Below are 17,135 nucleotides of genomic sequence, written 5' to 3' on the forward strand. Positions count from 1 at the left end.
CGCTGTTTGACTCGTCAAGAGGATTGATTTTGTGGTACAACTTGTCCCCTCCTTTCTCATACAATTCCCCTCCGTTCACATCTGAAAAGGAACTGCGGTCGTGACACAATAATATGCAATCTACTTAAACGCTGATTAGTCGCCTTTAACTACATCAACTAAAATACTGTAGCGTTGCGACGGTCTTTGCATTGCGATTCAGTACATGTCCGTCAGGAATCTGTTCATTTACCTTCAAACGTGACAAATTATTTTCACCCCTCTTGGAGCGGATATTAATAACACAGCGATTCGAATTTATATGGGTAAGACTATGTTTTTTCCTCTTGATCGAAACATGCTTATGAGATACATCTCTATGTAAACAATATTGTATTACAGTTCCGTCCTGAAATTTCCACCTAATATTTATTTACTGATGGTGTGTGGGCTGTCGATTTGGTACAGGCTACAAGTGAAATCAGCAATGATATCAGCTTGTGAAAAAACAGCCGTTGCCTGCTAGATGAATCTGGAGTATCATTCGGCTAAAAGACAGCTTTTCATTCATTGAAAATAATGCGTTAATGTGCTTTAAATTGTGGCGTACTGGCTGTATTCGTTCAAATGAGTATTTTTGCTTATGCAGACTATAGACATAGTCTGTGCCCATGCGTGTCTTTAGTGAGCCTACTTGTCCAATATATGTACACAGTGTGGAGTAGTAGATGGGGTTTAATACGCTTCTCCTCCTAGAACACTCCTTAATTCATTCCCACTCCGTCACAGAATATTACAAGTAGACACATTTTATCAATGGCTTTTGGTATCACAACTGTTTGGTATTGATTTGTGTGTGCACAGAAGTTTCTAATTTGCAGGAAGACCCCCAATGCCATGGCAGCCCTAGCTATGGTATGGTGGAAGCTAAACTAGCTTAAATGTCATCCACTGAGAGAGGGTTTCAATCAAGAGGGTTGTCCCTATCTCAATGAACAAAAAGCTACATGAACTCCTCTTCTTCTAAGAACGCATGCTACATTCAGCTACATTCATTTAACACATCTAGGAGATGGACCAGTAATGTAATTGTCTTTACTCTTTGGTCTTTCGTGCTTTTACACACACACAAAAGCAGGTTGTGGCTAGCATATTGCATCATGGTCATCTCAAGCCTCCGCTCTTTGGCATGTAGCCTAGCTAGGCAAGCATAGCTCATTCCCCTGCTGTGGGATGCCTTTTTGCATGACAGTATAAAATATTCAAACGGGACATCACAAATAGTCCCGTTACTTTGCTTCAATCTGGATCAGTCAGTCCGCTGCTGTTTTTCCCCATGTGCCAGCATTTAAGTTTTTAGGGTCCACACTGTTTAAAAGTGCTTATAGGGGAGTGGGAACCTGCAAGAGCTGCACACTAGCAATATCCATCCATATTTCGTCAACACTGCATGCAGAGAACCCATTAAATGTGACTCTTGCCAATTTGTATTGGTTCACAAAAAGATCCTTGTCAGGGTATATTTTTCCATTACAACATACACTCACCAAGCACTTTATTAGGAACATTTTTACTTCATTACACCTACTTATTCATGCGATTATCTAATCAGCCAATTGTGTGGCAGCAGTGCAATGCATACAATCATGTAGATACGGGTCACATCAACCATCAGAATGGGGAATGAGTATCTCAGAAACTGCTTATCTCCTGGGATTTTCAAGCACACTAGTCTCTTGAGTTTGCAAAGAATGGTGCAACAAAGACAAAAAAAATCTTGTGAGCAGCAGTTCTAGACAGAAACGCCTTGTTAATGAGAGACATCAGAGGAGAATGGCCAGACTAGTCAAAGCTGACAGGAAGGTGACAGTAACGCAAATAACCACACATTACAACAGTGGTTTGCAGACCAGCGTCTCTGAGCACACAACGCATCATAGCTCTAAGTGGATAGGCTACAGCAGTAGAAGTCTAAAAAATAAGTATAATAAATACCTAGTGAAGTGCAGTGTATGCCTGTATCCCAGTGGGACTTAAAACAATGCATTAGCAGCACTTTCCTCCAAACTGAACCATTTACTCATTGCCACAAAAAGTTGCTTATTTTGAATAATAATGATGCTGGTTTTAAATGCATGGAATCATTACAAGGTATGACAGTGGAATTTGAGTCCCTTGACAGTATCCATGCCTGCTCTTGAGACATTGCTGAATGCATTCTCAACTGTAAGCTGGAAGATAGGTCTAAAATATATACGAAATAGTGTTTATGCTGTATATTGTTTTTTTCTGAATTTGTATTCAAACCATTTGCAGTAAAATCTTTTCACAAAGAGTGCAAAACCCTTGCCCTTTTAACATAGATTTTCGAGCTGTCATCGACCCTAAGCGAGGTGAGACATTTTCTCAGGTCTATTGGGCTACTGCATGTCTCAGAAGAGATTGGATGGCTTGCCTCAGGAAATTGTGATGCAACAAGGATAGTCTTATTTTGGCATCTTTTGGTGCTAAGCTGTTTTGCTTTCTTTTGTTTTTGTTCTGCTTTTGTTTCACCTATATACACTCTCCCATAAGGGCATGAGTAGGCTTAAATAACAACACTTTTTTTAACAACAAATTTTTAGACCTGCTTTTATAATATGCCACTATATATAATAGTACATTGTTATTTAGCTGATGCTTTTATCCAAGGCAACTTACAGACTTTGACTAGACTAAGCAGGGGACTATCCCCCCAGGAGAAATGTGGGGTTAAGGGTCTTGCTCAAGGGCCTAACAGCTGTGCAGATCTTATCGTGCGTACACCTGGGCTTGAACCACCAACATTTTTGGTCGTGGACCGTTGCCACTAAGCTGCAGGCTGCCCCTCTGTATATGAACTGTCAGTCGTGATTCAACATTTTGTGGTAGTTGTGGTAAGAATTAGCCTAGTCTAACAGAAATATGTTTATATGACTCTTGAGGGTAATAAATTGCAGTGCTTTCCCGGAGGGCACCTGTGTGTCACCCCGACTTCCTCCATGTTTTCTGACGCCCTTAGACGTGCCAGTGTTACTCAGGCACATTCACAAGAGAAAATAGTGTTTATGGTTCAGAAAAGAACATTCATTTTGTCCCAAACATGGTTTTTCTACATAAATGAAAACTTTTGTGTTTCCTTAGCTATGTATTTCAGAATATGTAGCCTATTTATAGTATGGCAGAGTAACTGGGCAGCACAGATTTATTGCCGTGAATAAACTCTCAGGATGAATTAAAATTTTAATCTTAAAAAGCTGATACAAAAGGCTTTTTCAAATGTCATCATTGAGAAAGGCATCTTGGCAAACAATATCTGATTGACTTTAAAGGATAGCCTGCCAGTCTGCCCTGGTTATCTTAGCTGTTACTCAGATTATGAACTACATTTCCTTTCACATTGAAATTGAATTTGATGTTGGAAAAAATGTTCTTTCGTGTGAGATTACATTATGTCATCCTTAGGCAAAAAGACATGTCCCGTCTGCAAAATAATACCCTTTTCATTATTGTACTTCTGTTTAAGAAAAGTTGCAGTTAGTTACTCAAGAATGAGTCGATCCTAGTTGAAGTTTTGTAGTGGACCAGGGTTCTATGAGTGCATGTAAAAGCCCCTTACTGCAGCACGTGTGCATGCTGGACACCCTGAAGTTATCCCTTTAGTATGGAAATATCACCAAGGCATGACAAGGTTTCCTTCCTTTTAATGGTGCCCTGGTCATTGTGTGCGCACGGGAGATGGAGCGAGCATCCCTTTTGTGACGGCCTGTGTCCTCTGCGTTCCAGTGCAACCCCATCCCCCATCCACCACCTTGGCAACTGGGGCCTGTCCACTGGAATGAGGGCGGGCCTCCAGAAACCTGGAAGACAGTCATTCTGTTTAGCACTTCAAGCCTGATAAGGTTGTGTGAACCTACCAGTTATTCTTTTTAGAAAAAGTGAGAAGTTATGTTTCTTTTCTTTTTTTTTATACCGTATTTTGTCTTCAATTCTTGCGTGAAATATCCTCTCTGGCTCCGACCCTAGAGGAGACTGTTCCCATTTTTTAACAAATCCTGTTTTGTGAAGAGAAATGTTTCACGAAATAGTAGGGCATGTAAAACCAAGAGGCCATGTCATTATGGATGACTAGATGACTATTCAAATATTTCTGAATATTTTAAAACCTGATAATGAATACAAACAGTAATTTTAACAGTGCTTAGGACGACTGGAGAAAACATTTATTTTCATAAATGGATTGAGTATTTCTAAAAGGAGACATAGGCAATTAAAAAAACATATCTAATTTAAAGATGTAATTAGATAATGTGTGAGATAATGAATATGGAAAAACAAATTATTCAAAGAACAGCCCTGGCACTCACAGTAGGATATTGCATACATATTTATTTGAATAGGCCCGAGCTCACAGGCTTCACGTTGTAGTGTTGGCACTGATTGCAGTTGCTGCCTGTGACCTTATTTCAGTGCTCTCCAGGCAGAACCGGTGAGTTCTCCTTGGGGAGTGCCCTGGCTTTACGCAGTCAATGGTTTCACAGCAGGAGTGACTCTCTGAATGCCGCTTGTGCAGTGATCTGTAACTGAGCGTGTGGCTCTCAGCGTGCCTCTCTCGCGCTGACTGGGCCTCTCTCGCCCGTTTCTCTCACCACAGTTTTCTCTCTCAAAGATAACGAGGTGGGTGAAAGTCTTTCGCTGACTTTTTGCACTCTTGGATTGATCGACGTTGCTGGTTAAAGAGTATACCGTCGTGCACCACTTTGGGTATTTGTCACGGGTGCACAACCAAAGTGGTGCACAACTCCGGTCCTCGAGGGCCGTTCTGTGTACTGGTTTTTGTTCCAACCAATTGCCTTGTTTTTAATTTGCTGACAGCTCTATAAATTACCCTGGTTCTGGCCTGTACTTGAGCACAGTAAAATCATTAGGATACACTTGCAGTCTGCAGCTGTAGCCGGTACTCATACACATGTCAGATAAGATATGATTGAGTCAGTGAAATAATTAAGACCAGAAGTTGGCACAAAATCCTGAAACAGATCGGCCCTTGTTGTGCACCCCTGGTATTTATTCAACTTTAATTTACGGTGGCCTCTGTACGGGTCTACTGTAAGTCTGTTTGGTTTGGATGATGCACCCTAGTTCTGAATAGAATCACTGAGCACCGTCCTCTCTGAAACTGCTTCTTGGACAGACTGCTGAGAGATACGTGTAGTGCTGAGAGGTGTGGGCTGATGAGCTGGCCACTGGACCTGGACAAATCCTCTCCTGCTTTTAATTATTTTATTGAGGGAATGTGACACGAGGAACGAGTCCAGCTCCGGGAACAACGGACGTTGCTATTTTACAAACCTCTGCAGCATATTGCTCAAAACTGCAGAATAAAGCGATTGTTTCACAGTCCTGTTTGCGAAATGATTATGGATTCCGTTCTCTACCCTCGAGCAGAAGGCATGGGGTTGGCTTGCTGAATATAAATTAGAATTCCGTAATATGCAATGGCTTCCTGAAGGCAAATTACACTCACTGAGAACTACTATTAGGTATTTATTTGACTTTTTTTTAACTTATTGGTCTTCTGCTGCTGTAGCCTATCCACTTCCAGGTTTGATGCGTTCAGAGATGCTCTTCTGCATACCGCGATTGTAATTTGTGGTTATTTGCGTTACTGTCACCTTCCTGTCAGCCCTTCTCCTCTGACCTCTCTCGTCATGTTTTTGTCCGCAGAACTGCTGCTCACTGGATGTTTTCTAGTTTTCCCGCACCATTCTCTGCAAACTCTAGACACTGTTGTGCATGAAAATCCCAGGAGTTTCTGAGATACTAAAACCACCCTGTCTGGCACCATCAATCATTCTACAGTCAAAATGTGACATTTGGTCTGAAAAACAGCTTTACCATGTCTGCATGCTTTCCTGCATTTTGTTGCTGCTACATGATTGGCTGATTAAATATTTGTGTTACCAAGCTGGTGTACAGGTCTAATAAAGTGCTCACTGAGTGTATTCTAATGTTGAACTACAGTACATTGAAATGGATCTCCTGATTACTATTAAGAGTGATTAAGAATGGTTCTTGTTTGTGAATAAATCGACCAGGACAACACTAAAACAGCAGCTAGTTTATATCTCAGCTCTTGTGAATCATGCAATTAACCAAGGGAGCCTTTTAATATGACCCAAGTCCCACAAATTGCACATGCATTTTTATAATTTATAAAATGATGTGGCAATCACATTCAGTTGTCTCACATGTGGCACATAACATGAATAAACAAGTGATATAGCCAGTTATCATTAAAAGACTCCAACTGAGGATTTATTTTGCTAGAAGATGGGGAATCAGTGTTTTTTTCTGGTGGGGGATTTAAGCTTAGTATTCCTACATTATTTCATGAATATTTTATCGAAACATTTAGATGACAACTTACTTGCTTTTAGAGCAAATGAACAAGCAGGTAGCTACACACTCATTACCTACTCATTACCCTGATTGGGAGGATGAAAGAACTACTGTATGCCTGCTTTAATTGGATCTGCTTTGAACTTGTTCATGAAAGTTCTCATTTCTATTCATTGTTATTAAGAGCAGCATATCCATTGTGTTCGCATTGAACAACGTGTTTGGTTGGAGTCAGTCACCATAGCTACAGATTCTCTGTTGATTTTTTCCTGTGTCTGGTTTTAAATGATCATATTACAAATATTATTTATCAAATTACAGTGACTTGTACATAAAATGGCAAAATGCTCTGCGGCAGCAGGAGATTACAGGTCATTACAGTAAGCTGCTTGTCAGTGCGTAGCAATAGCCAGTTTCCATAGTTTCCCTTGCTCTCTCAGTAAGTCAATACCCATATCTAATTTTCCTACGTATTGATACGGTGCTGTATTGTAGATACTGTCCCGTCTCCTTGACTTCATTATTTTGTGTGTAATGACAGCAGTAAAATGTTTAATTAACAAAACTAAAGGCCGTGTTTGTTCTCGCCTGTCGCAGGCCTGGCTGATTGTGCTTGGAACAAGCTGCTGTGGGGCCTCGCGTTCGTTTCTCCTTCCTGGTTTTCGGGTTGGCTCGTTTCCCTTGATGCAATCTCACACACCTCAACCGCATAAGACCTGAGAGAGCCCTCCGCCGGGACACACATCCTGCTTCCATTTCTGTTGCCTTTTATCCCCACGGACATCTCGGAACAGGAATGGACACGTAAGGACCGCTAAGCATGAGTGAGTTTTGGTTCTGCTTCAGATGCTGCATAGCAGACCAGCCCCAGCCGGTGAGTCCAATCAACCTCTAAGCCCGAAATCCTCACCCTCACCCGCCACCATTACCTGCATCAGAAAGATGCTGAAATATAGCTGTCACTAAAATGCAATACTAGTTTCTGAAATTACTTTCCACAGGAGAATAACCACATTTGTTGAGGCGTTATGGGATCATGGGATCATATGAAAAATCACATGGCCGATAAATGTAATAAATCTATGTGTCTTACTTAAGTACTTCATGACCATAAAGTGGGCCGTTGTTTTCTGGGTGACCCTTAAAATTGAATTAGGCATTCCCTGGGAGTGCTTGTACACCCTCAGCCCTGTTATAGAGTCTCAGTGCATCCATTTCAGTCACCCTCCTCCTGCATTTACAAACTTGAAAAACATGAAAACGGCAAAGCAACATGATCTTGTTTATATAGCCAAGTTGAGTCTTTTAACTTCAGATGTTTTCCGTATTGTGGGGGATGATCAGATGCATACAGAATCCAAACACATTTCATACATAAGCTCAGTAGCTTAGTATCATGTTGCAAGGGCTGTTCTATCTCACAGTGTAATTCTGAGACAATTGAAAAGACTAACATGTTAAATGCTGTGATTTCTCACTTCATTGTAGCACTGACTGTGCACTGTATGTGGAAATCTATCATGTTGATATGAGTGAGGAGCTGTCTGCTACGGGTTATGACAGTATTGCTACATGGATTTTGAAACACCTTAGCTTCTTATAAGCCTATTCTGGTCAGCAATTCGTCTTAATCTCTCTCTGTCCTTTTTGCACTCTTGATTAAGATAACATCCTGGGATTGCATGTTTTGTAAGAGGAATGGCCTACAAAGATGAACTGCCACCTCCATTACATCATACCTCCATATCTTTGTTTCTCCTTTTAGGCTAAATGCTGCATGGCGTTAAAGCCCAGTGGACTGTGAAATCATGGGAAAGGATGTAGTGAAGTATTAAAACTTTAAAACTATATAACCATAGCCTAGGGTCCTGAGGTTCACCGACATGTAAATGAATGTCAAAAGGTTGTGTGTGTGTCCGTGAATGAAGAAAACGGATAAATTATCTTTTTATCAGGTTATTGCTCAGCAATGTCCTCTGTACTGCAGACTTGGGCCTTTACTAATCTTGTCATTGTCTTGTGTACTATTCACTGCTACCGTAGGCGTTGTATTCAAATGCTGATACTGTTTGTAGGGAAAATGTAAATTAGTGTTGTGTCACCAGCCATGATGTGTTTGTGTAACTGCAGGACAGAACGACGAGGTTTCAGTATGTTCAAAGTGAACTTGGGATTTTGTGTCTTGTGTCTGGGCATTTTACAGGCAAATTTATTGGCAAGGAGAGAGCAAAGACATGTTGCCAGCACAAACGCAATTTCCACACTATGGGTTAGTGGGATTTGTGGGTTAAAAAAAAAAAGGTTTAATGTGTGATATTTGTCCGATATTTATAAATGTATCTGAGATAAAACTAGCTGAATAGCTTTTATCCGTCTGAAATGGCCTCAGTCCCAAACAATATTTGCAGGGTGCATCAACTTGAGATTTCATAAACTGTGTGTGTACCTCATGTGATGTGATTGCATTGAAAATGGTAGTTAAGTGAATTAACAGAATATAGCTGAGGAATGTTTTTTTCCGACCAACGACATAAACAATGCATTAAGTGACTGAAATCAATGCATTCCCATCCCCTCTGGACATAGGCCTAATACATGTACAAATATACATGTTCAATGCATTTATGCAGTCATTTATACAGGCATTTATACAGGCATTTATACAGCCTCCGTGCAGTACAGCACATTGAGTGAGCTGCCGTGGCGCATGGCTATGGCATCGGACCGCGTTGCGCACCGAGGATCGGGGTTCGCGCCCCAGTCCTGCCAAAGCCGAGTATGGCCGGTGCACGTAGGAGCGGCTTGAATTAGACGTGCCGATCTCCCTCCGGCCGCCGGGGGACGCGGTTGTAGCGGCGTTTCCTCAACTAACCTGGGCGACTGAACTAAACAGGGTACAACTGGCAACCAAATTGGGAGAAAAAGGGGGGAAAAAAACATCAACAAATTTGATATATATAAAAACAAAACAAAAAACATTTGCATTACGGTCTAGAATCCCTCTGAAATCCTGCAGTTCTCTCCTACTTTTGGCTAACGTCGAACTCTCCGGTGAATTCTGTCCTCCTGCAGAAGCGACGGCGGCATATCGACCGGAGCATGATTGGCGAGCCGACAAACTTCGTCCACACGGCCCACGTGGGATCCGGAGACATCTGCAACGGCGTGAACTCTGTGAGTCTGCCACCGCTGCAGTGTAGCAATGTCTGGGAACAGTTTGCTATTCTGAGATACTGTACAAACAACTAATGCTCAGCCGTCAGTTACCTGATCTCTGACAAAATGGCGCATAGGGAATTGATTTATTGAAGACATATGAAGCTACAGTACATTGACCAATCATCCATTGGCTGATTATGGCAATGCTCTTCAGAACATAATTCACTGTAGTCTTTCAGAGCAGAATGCAAAAGAGTAAAGATTTTTGTACCTCGTACCAGTATGGATAATATGACAAGTGATCACATAAGCTACTAAAATGACCTAATAAAGTAAACAGAGTATTTCCACAGGAGAGGCACTGAGGAAAAAGTGGCTCATTGAATCTAAAAGTGTTAAGGGGAACTCTAAACAGTGATCATTTTGGCATGTTCTGGTGAGAAATTACCTTTTGTGACCTTTTGTGTCTAAACCAAATGTTCCCTCTGTATCTACAAAACACCGTCAGGAGTTCTAATATTTTTTGGTTATAAATCCTCTCATAACAGAAGTGAATTGAAGTGCCTTTTGAAATGGAATGGCTGTATAATGGTGAGAAAGTCTTGAGCGCAGTATTTTAGAGAGCTGTTATTCCTGGGTGATATCATTGGTTAGGGTGGGGCTCTGAGCATTATTTCTTGTTGGCATAAGTATGTGGCCCATTATAAATGAGACATTAATTAATCTATGTGGAGTTCCCCTTTAACATTTAAATTCCTAGATCAAGGGTTGGGAACCCTGGTCCTAGAGAGCCACAGGGTGTGCTGGATTTTATTTGCACCTTAAAATCAGCAACAAGCAACAAGGTGAGGTGAATGAACTGTAATGAACTGCATTTGTTGATAAATTTAATTCAAAGAAAGCCAGCACACCCAGTGGCTCTCCAGGACCGGGGCTGCCGACCCCTGTTTTAGATGGAGGTAGAGACCGGAATGTTAATATAAATTAATTATGTCAGATTTTACCATTTGTAACAGGATGACATCATATATCTCAGATCCTTATAATACAAGTACGAATAGGTAGAAACAGTTTAGATAAGCATCCCAGGAACTTTATTTTATAGGACTACCCTCCTACCTTCCCCAACTACCCTCCTACCTTCCCCAACTCCCTATCCTCCTTTTCACCCCTCTCTGACTCCGACACTTTGAAACTCCTCACATCCCACCACCCAACCACCTGTCCTCTTGACCCCATCCCCTCTCCCCTTCTACAATCTATCTCTAATGATATTCTCCCTTTTCTCTCCTCTCTAATCAACACCTCATTCTCTTCCGGCACCATGCCCTCTTCCCTGAAGAGAGGCAGAGTCACTCCCCTGCTCAAAAAACCTACTCTTGACCCCTCTGCTCTGAACAACTACCGGCCTGTCTCTCTTCTTCCCTTTCTAGCTCTGGAATGGGCAGTCTGTTCCCAACTGTCCACTTATCTTCTCCAGAACAATCTTCACGATCCCAACCAGTCCAGCTTCAAGAGTGGCCACTCCACTGAGACCGCCCTGCTCGCGGTCACTGAGGCACTCCAATCTACTAAAGCCAAATCCCTCTCCCTTGTCCTCATCTTCCTCGACCTGTCGGCTGCCTTTGATACAGTCAACCATGAGATTCTGCTCTCATCGCTGACTGCGATGGGTGTCACACTGACATGGTTTTCCTCCTACCTCTCTGGTCGTTCCTACCAGGTGACTTGGAGGGGCTCAGTGTCTGACCCCCACCCCCTACAAACTGGAGTCCCACAGGGCTCAGTTCTTGGTCCTCTCCTCTTCTCTCTATACACCATGTCTCTTGGTTCTGTTATCTCTTCCCATGGCTTTTCTTACCATTCTTATGACCATGACACCCAACTCTTTCTTTCCTTCCCCCCCAATACCCAGGTCACCACACAGATCTCTGCCTGCTTGGCTGATATCTCTGCGTGGATGACTTCCCACCACCTGAAGCTTAAGCTTAACCAAGACTGAGCTTCTCTACATCCCTGCTAAGTCCTCTCCGACAATTGACCTCTCACTGATTGTTGAGGATTTTGTAGTATCCTCCTCCCATACGGCCAAGAATCTTGGGGTGACTCTTGATAACCGCCTCACCCTGGCTCTACATGTATCCTCCACTGCCAGAACCTGCAGGTTCTTCCTCTACAATATACGCCGTATCCGTCATATCCTGACGGAGAAAGCCACCCAGCTCCTAGTCCAGGCGCTCGTCATTTCCCACCTGGATTACTGCAACTTGCTCCCAGCTTGTGCCATCAAGCCCCTCCAGCTGGTCCAGAATGCTGCAGCCCACCTGATCACCAGTCAGCCCAGGTCGGCTCATGTCACCCCACTCCTCATTGGCCTCCACCGGCTTCCTATTGCCGCACACATCCGCTTCAAGGCTCTAGTGTTGGCATTTCAGGCTGCTAAGGGGACTGCCCCACCTTACATACAATTCTTAACCACTCCCTACTCCCCAGCTAGACCACGTTGGTCTGCCAGCTCTGGTCACCTTATGGTTCCCTCACTACGAGCACCTGGCGGTTGAGCTGCCTGTTTTCCAATCTGGTTCTTCAGTGGTGGAATGACTTGCCTACCGCTGTCAGGACAGCAGAATCCCTCCCCCTATTTTGACACAGACTAAAAACACACCTTTTCAAACTGTACCTTAGTCCTCCCTCCTGATCCCCCCCCCCCCCCCTTTCCGATATCTCACTTGTCTAACCAAAAAATAGAAAATAATAATAATAGAATTTGCACTTACGATGACTATATGACTGTATTTTTTGTTTAGAACAGCACTTCATGTGTATTTTACTAGTTATGGATGTGATGCTTTAACTTGTGGAAGAACCTATGTACTTGTAAATCGCTTTGGATTAAAAGCGTTTGCCAAATGACAAAAATTTAAAAATGTAGATAGGCACTCCAGGAATTTATAGGAATTTTATATTTTATAGGAATATCATTACATCTTTGGCATGTTCACAGGGTAGGATTCAGTTATTCCGTAATTCCGTTAATGTTGTTTCCAAGATCTGATGTGCACCAAACTTTTCCCAGGTACAGATTCAAAGATGGGGAATCCAAATAAATGTTTGAAATCTATACTGCAGAACCACCTCCAAATATATTACAATACTATTATAAAATAAAGTTACTGGGATGCTTATCTAACCTGTTTCTGCCTGTATTATAAGGATCTAAGACATATGGTGTCATCCTGTGACAAATGGTAAAATCCGACTCTATTTAATCATTTGAAATGCATATTTATTTGAGATAAATTTTACGTTAGATTTTTGGCCAGTTATTTTAAACTTTGCCTTCCTTTCCTCCCTACAGGTGAACTCTATACAGAGCCAGATGCAGTCGAAGGGTGGCTATGGGGACGGGGATATACCAGTGAACGCCCAGATGTAAATAGTGATCAGGATCTGTACATAGTATGTGTGTGTGTGGAGACTGGCTGTGCTACTTCAAGGAGCAATCCTCTCATGTTTACCCAACAGACTGAGTCATGAAACTGGTTCAGGTCTAGCCCAATAGAGTCTGACCAGAACCCGTTTTATTCTCAACTATTTGTCACGGATTTAATGAGAAAAGAACAGATGAATGTAATAGTTTCAAAGACGAAATCGAAATCAAAGACAAAGGGCATTCCTGTAAGACTTGTATTTGGGCTTTCATCTGTCTTTGTGATGCAAATGTAGTGAGTCGTGATAATCTCAAGCTTGTTCTAAATTACAGTCGCTGCATGTTACAGTGAAAAATTGAAATGTTTCTGTGAGGGCCTAACATTAAGCACAATTTGCAATATTACGGTACAATGCTTCATGTTCCATTCAATATTCAATATCCTGTTCAAAAGCTTAGACCCAGGACCTTGAACTGATTTTTAAATATGGAATTAAATATTTTTATATATTTATTTTAAAAAAACATAACTGGTGCAGTGTTCAATTTGACATGTGAGAATGTCAGTGTCATTTTTCCCCTCCATGTTTATGTCACAACTCACTTCAGCTGCTTCCAGCAGATGGCCTCCCATTTGAGAAGCATGGGGTTAGAGCAGTCCGTAATGGTAATATGTCATTGTGTTTGTGTAAGGGTGATGTGATGTCAGTCATGTATGATACCTATGAATGTCCAGTGGCGTATCTTCTATTTGGATTTAAAATGACTTCTGCATATGTTATGCGTTTCGGCAGCATTCCGAGAGGTTCAAACAACACCCCCACCCCCTGCTGCGTCTCTATGAAAACCACTGACCACTCAAAAAAAGTTAAATAAATGAGTAAATACTCTGTCGCATTCAGGCTGCCTCTTCATCCTGAGGATGAAGATGGAGGTCCCACCTCTCTGAGTTGTTATAACTCTGGGTAGCCTGTAACCCAGTGGCTGCGGTGCATGACCATGACCCTCAAGGTTGGTGGTTCAAGCCCTGGTATAGCCACGATTAGATACGCACAGCTCTTGGGCCCTTGAGCAAGGCCCTTAACCCGACATTGCTCCAGGGGAGATTATCCTCCTGCTTATGCTAATCAACTGTAAGACTCTTTGGTTAAAAGCATCAGATAAATAACAAATGAAAAACTCAATTTAAGCCTTCTAGTGCAGAATCCTGCTGGTGGGATCATGCCATTCAGAGCCCCCCACCACTGCCCCCCACCCCCCAAAAATGCTAATACTGTACCAGATTTTGGTTCTTCAGCTTTACAGCGTCTTACCAAAAACATGTTCTTACATGTCTCTGAGCCTCTTTCAGCTTCTACTGATTACAGAGCAGGCACAAGAATATAGTACAATAAATCATTCATGCAACCATGCATTTGCACATTGTATGTTCCACTTTATAAACTTTTAGGGAGGGCACGGCCAAGGACTGAAGGAAAAGAAACTTGTCTGGTGCTGCTGAATTTGACCTTTTACCCTTGACAAGGTGGTAAACCTGAAGTGCTTCATTAAATATCTGGCTGTGTATACTTGGTGCCAATAAAGAAGAAAAAGAATGATAACGATTTATTTATTCCTTTATCCTAACCTGCTAGGACACCTTTAGTGACTGCTGTCGACCCTCTGTGTGAAAAGAATGGCGATACAGCCACAGTGCCAGCTGTGGCAGGGGAACCCTTCTCGCACAGATAAATGGACAGTTTGGTGCTCGAGCACTGTGAGGTTACCTACCTGCCAAATACTGCAGTATTCACTGAATCCACACACAATTAGCTTTTATGTGCCCTCAGTTCAACGGGATAATAGCTTGGTTCTCATCTCTGCAAATTGCCAATGTGAACCGTAGTGCTATGTTTTTGTGTGAGTCACTATGAGCAAATATACTTTGTCATTGTTGCTCATTCAAGGTCTGCCACCAGCACATACATTTTGATTACATTATTTTTCTTGGTTTCTCGTCAACTTTCTTGTTTGGTAGTCATTGTAAAATTTGGCCCTGGCTTTACAAAAAGAGACTGTGATGGCTCAGCTGTGTCTTTAGCGATAGCATTATAGGTAAGTTACATCTCTGTTCAAGAGCAATGACTGTCGTCACAGTGCATGATTTTTCCCAGTTATCTTTTTTTCATTATAGTTGTTGCAGTTCCCATTTGCCTTTTGGGCGATAACTGGCATTTTGTTTTCATTTGCCTATAAATTTGTTCAGCAATGTTTCATTTTAAGAAGCATGAAATATAGCGTGCATGCAGTTCAGTACAACTTACTCATGTACTTTTATTTATGATTTCAATATAACACCTGACTATTGTGCTGAATTAAAGCACTTGTCATCTACAGGTCAGCTTGACTCGGTAAAACTGCACATTTCAGAGTAAATATATACAGCACAGGTTTGCGTTCATGTCTGAAATGCCACTGCCCCCTATGTGTCTTTGGTAAGGGGGGCGGGGGGTTAGAATAATTCAAAGGGCCCTGACTGACCCTCAGGGGACCTCAACAATTGTTGTGTAATCATGCAGCGATGGGGTGGCCTGGGGTGGTGGCACCAAAATCCCCCTGACCCCTATCATCAACAAACAGGCTTGTTCAGCTTAAGGGCATTTTTGCTCAGGTATATTTTCAGGTAAGTATTATATTGAGCTGTGTCTAACATGAAAGCACATGTGTAGCTTTATGTGGGAAATGTGAATTATGTAAGTTAATCTTTCCAGTTCACCGGAGTAAATATTTTAATGAAATACCATTTAAGCATTTGTACGGAAAATGTATTTGGTATTTGTGGTACCATGTATGTGCTATCTGAAAATGGCGTCTGTAAACCTGTTTCTTGGGGTCAACTGATTAAATTTTAAGCTGTGTCTAGCCTGTGTGTTCCTGTGTAATATCGCTTTGTGTCTTTGTTTCTCAATATTGTTTCACACTGTCAATTTCCCATTTTCAGTAAGCATAATAATCCTGTCCATACCTTTCTATTAACTACTTAACTACTATTAACTTTTTTCTAATGTTTACACAATAACACAGGGACTTGAAACACAATGACTAAAACCTTCCACTCATGTACCAAACTTTACATACAATTTTCTACTTTTGGCACAATTCTCATGAATGTAATTTATTGTATTCACATGGAAAGGACTACTATTCAAAACTCTAGACACAAATTACACACATTGCCTCCTAAACACAACCAGTTTAAACACTAGTAGCATACATTTTCAATTAGAAATCATAACTTATGCTTGAATAAAAGGGCCCCAAGTGTAGTGCGTGCGTTTATTGGTGAAAAATGGATGACACTGCTGCAGTGAAAGGCAGAGTTTGAGTGAGAGTAAGATGTGGAAGAGGAGGAGGAGGAGGAGGAGGAGGAGGAGAGTGAGCCAGAGCAAGAAGAGCAAACATTTCCAGTGAAATCCAGGCTACATTGGTTAACCATGTGGTTGACCGTGTGGTGGACCATGGCTTGACCATGAGGAAGGCTGTGCAGAGAGGGCAGCCCAATTTGAGCTGCATAGGCTGAAGCATTTCCTTGAAGACTTTTTCTCTGCGTGGCAGTGCCCCTTCTACAGGCAGTGGAGGAGACGTGATATTCCTGTTCAAGGGTTGGATACATCATGCCAGGAGATGCATCCCCTGTTGTTTGGCCAGGGAGGGGTTCTGTGTCCAGACAGGAAGTCAGCAGCGAAAGACGAGGTTGCAGCCAAATTCATTTTGATTCTCATAATTTAGCCTATTGTACACAGTATCTATTTTTCTCATGTATAGCAATGTATAGCTTGTTTTATTTAACCGACTATATGATAAATCGTGAAAGTGGTTTTGCATACTAGTCCTGATGCATCCATATATGATTTGAAAATAAAAAAAATGAACTGTGAAAATCACACCTATGAAGTCCATTCCATGAAGTGGATGACCTTAAGAATTTGAGAGCAGCAAGAGCACCACCCTGTGGCCAAATGTGTATATTCTAGCACACGCTTAAGGCAGGCAACTGAATAAAATTAATAAAGGCAAAGCTTTTTCCCATTTCTTGCATTCCATTGTAAGAATAAAAGTACTATGTTTACATTCATAGCACCCAAGCATTCATTATATTTGCTTACAT

The 17,135-nt window shown here is 41.8% G+C and overlaps 1 protein-coding gene across 1 annotated transcript; it reads left to right on the forward strand.

Moving 5' to 3' along the window:
• The first annotated feature begins 19 nt into the window (after window positions 1-19).
• On the forward strand, window positions 20-15,889 carry LOC133140809 (CDC42 small effector protein 2-like). Its single transcript, XM_061261026.1, has 4 exons — window positions 20-305; window positions 6,997-7,273; window positions 9,472-9,573; window positions 12,917-15,889. The coding sequence occupies exons 2-4, from the start codon at window positions 7,220-7,222 to the stop codon at window positions 12,992-12,994; spliced, it is 234 nt and encodes a 77-aa protein (XP_061117010.1). The 5' UTR covers window positions 20-305; window positions 6,997-7,219; the 3' UTR covers window positions 12,995-15,889.
• The last annotated feature ends 1,246 nt before the right edge of the window (window positions 15,890-17,135 follow it).

The sequence above is a fragment of the Conger conger genome, chromosome 11 (genome assembly GCF_963514075.1).
Source record: "Conger conger chromosome 11, fConCon1.1, whole genome shotgun sequence".
Lineage (NCBI taxonomy): Eukaryota > Metazoa > Chordata > Actinopteri > Anguilliformes > Congridae > Conger > Conger conger.

Bases quoted from the DNA above. Each gene is read 5' to 3' on its own strand.
- LOC133140809 (XM_061261026.1), top strand. From the start codon at position 7,220: ATGAGTGAGTTTTGGTTCTGCTTCAGATGCTGCATAGCAGACCAGCCC. The intron at 7,274-9,471 runs GTGAGTCCAATC...GTCCTCCTGCAG, and splicing joins TAGCAGACCAGCCCCAGCCG to AAGCGACGGCGGCATATCGA. The intron at 9,574-12,916 runs GTGAGTCTGCCA...TCCTCCCTACAG, and splicing joins TCTGCAACGGCGTGAACTCT to GTGAACTCTATACAGAGCCA.